We start from the raw sequence: 4,194 nt of genomic DNA, 5'->3' as shown, positions 1-4,194 counted from the left end.
TTAGCTGGTCACATGTAATAACATATTATGCTATAGATAAGGGAAAATCCATATATAAAGGCAAAAGTTTTACACAAAAGAGAGCTCCTAGAATGACTAATTTGTTAAAAGAGAAGGCAGCACAAGAAAAACTGTCAGCTGAGCACAGCCCTTGGATTTCAATGCAACATTTTCTTATACTGTACCTGCTGTTATAATTGGAAGTGAGAACTATCAGGGTTCAGAATTTTCCTCCTGACAGATGCCTTTTTGACATCCATGTTCATTCCACCTGAACTACATGCTTTTGCTTCTGTTGCTGCAATCCTCACAAATAGTTTTAAAACAATTCATCTTTCACCAGGCCTCAAATATGATTCTTCAGAATATTTTGAGCAAAAAGGGTACCATATTTTGCTTTTATATATTTTCACCAGAATATAAAATATAATTTTTGACGTCATTTAGGGTATATAGCTCCAGGTTTTGTTTGTTTGTTGGGTTTTGGGTTTTTTAAATATATTTTCAGAGACCTCCAGTCTCCTCATTACAAGATCATTACAAGGGGAAAAAATTTGATCCTGTTAGAATCCACATATTGAAAATAGGGAGGTCCATACTGGGTAAAGAAAACATTATTTTTCCTGCACAAGGAGTACACATTTTAAGCCTTTTCTGAATGAAACTATAGACATGAGCAGATGCAATCAGTTTCCTGAGTTTAGTCAGTAATCATGTAATCAAGCAGTTTTCATATTATTAATTCATGCCTGAAAGAAAACACCTTGAAAGAATACTGTGCATTGGGCGTACCGTGAGACTGTGCATTTTCTGAAAGTTCACCAGAAGAATGAATCTAAAGCTTTATAGTATTTAAACACCTCCAACTTTTCATCCAGGGTGCAGAAAGAAAAAAATAAAATCATTAACCAACAAATGTTTGAAGTTAGGGTTGATGAAAATGTCAAGAATTTTAAGTGGCCTGTGGTGTGTTTTTCAAGGTGAGATTTTATTTAACACTCAACTTTCCTCCTTCCTAAATCTTCAATGACTGATTACATAAATATGAAATAAAAGAATAACTATTATATTTGAAATTGTAAGAGACTAATAATTAAAACTTTGAAGGCTTGGAATAAGATAAAATATTAGTTATAAGGATGCTTAATATTAAAATATAATTGCAATAAACTAGCAAATTGTGAATATAAATACAAAATACAAATCTCTTTCCTTCAAAGGACTTAGTCTGCCATTATGTTTTTTTTTTTTTTTTTTTTTTTTTTACAAGAGAACAAATCTACACCTTTATTTATTTACTTTTCAGTTAGTTTAAATCCTTGAGGGGTACAGCATCACACGGATTCTGTGGCCAATGGCTTTAGCAGGAAGGTTGCTTCGGAATTTTGCACGAACCATGCCACTGTTTCCATGAGCACGAGTTACTTTTCCCCAGATTACTCTGGTTTTATTCGGTTTGCCACCAGGAGTCACTGTGTTGTTCTTTGCTTTGTATACATAAGCACATCTCTTGCCTAGATAGAACTCAGTTTCATCTCGGGCATAAACACCTTCAATTTTAAGAAGAGCTGTGTGCTCCCTCTGGTTCCTGAGACCCCGTTTATAGCCAGCAAAAATGGCTTTGGACCACAACCTTCCAGACATATTTGTCGTTTCAGGAGTCCTGTTCCCAGCAGGCCTCCACGGGTTCAAAGATGGCGGAAAGAGAAAGGCTGCCATTATGTTTTTAAGATTTGCTGTGAATGGCCCTACGTTTGTGTAATGACTTTACTGGACACTAGTAAACATTTTAGAATGCTTCTGATCTCTCAGAAAATAATAGGAGTAGAGTTACAGGTTTTATTTTTTTTATATGACTTTTACATTTTATTTTTTATTATTTTATGGCTATCTGCAGAGACCTATACTTTAGGATCTGTAGAATTGATACAATCCTGGATCATCTCAAATACAATGCTATATTTGTAGGCTAAGGATGGACACAAAATAACAGAGTTATATACCTTTAACTCCATTATTTAATGGAATTGATTGGACTGAAGTGTGACAGGAAGAGGCAATACTGAAATGACACTGGAGATATTTTGTAATATCAAGGCTTTAAAAATATTTTCCTGCCTTTCCTTCATGGAATAGAAATTATCATGTAGTCAATGAAAAAAAAAAGAAAACCTCTTAAGAGTCTTCAAACCTCCTTGACCTTTTCTGGTGTACAATGTCTTGCAACTCCAAGCAATCAGGGCTACATGGGAGATGAACTTGAGACAGACAGGAGAAAGCAGAGAAAGACAGAAATTGTGAGCAATTATTGCCAAGATGTCGTGGAGACGATCTTGACCCCACCTAATATTGTGGGGATTATCGTAGTCCTAGAAGAGGAATGCCCATCTACCTCAAGTATATTATCTGGATAGTCAGGCATGCTAATCAAAGAGAATAGGATTCTTCAGTCTCCCGTAACAAGTGTCCCCCTACTTCTTGGTTGCCCCAACTAGCTACTCTATCGCTACACCTCACAAGCCATACAAACCACCAAATAAAACTAGAAAAAGGATAAACTTTCCTTTTTCTCTTTTGGCAAGATCAATACTTCCACAGAAACCCACATAATATTTAACAGGTACTTACATGACAATAACAGAATTGCAGAATTTTCTTTGTAAAAATTACAACAAGAATGGGAAAAAAGACTGAACTAATCATTTTAAATGGACCTGGGGTGCCTGGGTGGCTCAGTAGGTTAAGCATCCAACTTCAGCTCAGGTCATGGTCTCACAGTTGGTGAGTGAGAGTCCCGCATCGGGCTCTCTGCTGACAGTTCAAAGCCTGCAGCCCATTTCAGATTCTGTCTCCCTCTCTCTCTGCCCCTCCCCAGCTCACGCTCTGTTTCTCTCTCCTCCAAAAATAAATAAACATTAAAAAATTTTAAACGGACCTGATCCAACTGGCTGTTCAACTGTTGGTAGTCTCTGGAGATTGGAGTTGACAGTATACTAGATGACATCTGGTTATCAGGTGGTCTGTTAACATGTAATTTTACACAAAATTTGCCAAATGAACCACATTTCCTATCAGAAAGATACAAAAATAGTCATATGTTATGTTCTTACAAACTTGGAGATGAATGTATTCTCTGTAGTCAAGCACACCAATGAAGCCCTTGCCTGAGAAATTCACTCAAAGGTGAATGCAAACACACCTGACAGCTAAATCAGTTGGGCTTGTAGTTGAATTTGACCACACAGTACTCTGTGTAATACAGACTATGAACCATGTAGAGTTCGGGATGTGTGTTACTCCAAAGGTGTTCAGCACCTGGGCATACTGGATATTTACATGCTGTCCATGCCAGAGATGTGCTACCATTCTGGTGAACCACCTATCTTGAGTGTTACTGAAATTACCAAACTAATTTCCAACAACCTTTATGTTGATGTTCCTTCTGGTGTACAAATAGTTACTTGAACCCCCTTGACAGTAAAGCCATGTGCTTAGTTGCTTCAAACACTAACTACCCATGCCTTAAGTGTGAACTAGAGTTAGTTAATCCACACATTATTCTACTTTTTTGCCACAGGACTTTAAAATAAGTTACCAGTGTAATATTTATGCCAAGATTTCAGAGTATAAAAGAAACTTATTCTGAGGAATCAAATGAAATAAATCAAAAGAAAGGAGAAATTAATAATATGCAACATATAATATCAGGGATACTCAAGGGTACATTAAATATATCAAAGAGAATACTTTGAGATCAAGAAACTGCCTAGTTAAAACATAAAATTATTGAATTTAAGTGTGCAATGGAGTCCTTGAAAAAACTGATAAAATACTATGGCTAATGAAGTGAATTAGAAGGACAGTTAAAAAGAATTCTCACAGAAGCAAAAAAGGGGAAAGAGAAATACGAGGAAAAAAGAAGAAATAGAAGAAATGAGGTATTCGAAATACATGTAATATGAAATGCAGAACATGAGAACAGAGAGAACAGAGTAGTTTCTACTATTTAAGAAATCCAAAACTGCCAACTGAATATTTATCCAAGTTATTTATGCTTACAATTAAACTCAAGAAGTTTAATACAGAATTTGAATAGTGATTGTCATTCTATATCTGTATTATCCAACATGGTAGCCACATAACAATATTGAGGACTTGAAATACATCTAATACAAATTGAGATGTACTGGAGCA

At 35.7% G+C, this 4,194-nt stretch overlaps 1 protein-coding gene across 1 annotated transcript; it reads right to left on the bottom strand.

Moving 5' to 3' along the window:
* Positions 1 to 1,296: 1,296 nt before the first annotated feature.
* On the bottom strand, positions 1,297 to 1,685 carry LOC120236226 (60S ribosomal protein L35a). Its single transcript, XM_039238866.1, has one exon. It carries the CDS (start codon positions 1,642 to 1,644, stop codon positions 1,312 to 1,314), a length of 333 nt encoding a protein of 110 aa, XP_039094797.1. The 5' UTR covers positions 1,645 to 1,685; the 3' UTR covers positions 1,297 to 1,311.
* Positions 1,686 to 4,194: the final 2,509 nt, after the last annotated feature.

Source organism: Hyaena hyaena, unplaced genomic scaffold (genome assembly GCF_003009895.1).
Source record: "Hyaena hyaena isolate Hyena2069 unplaced genomic scaffold, ASM300989v1 scaffold_149, whole genome shotgun sequence".
Lineage (NCBI taxonomy): Eukaryota > Metazoa > Chordata > Mammalia > Carnivora > Hyaenidae > Hyaena > Hyaena hyaena.
This window is presented reverse-complemented; position numbering and strand designations above follow the sequence as displayed.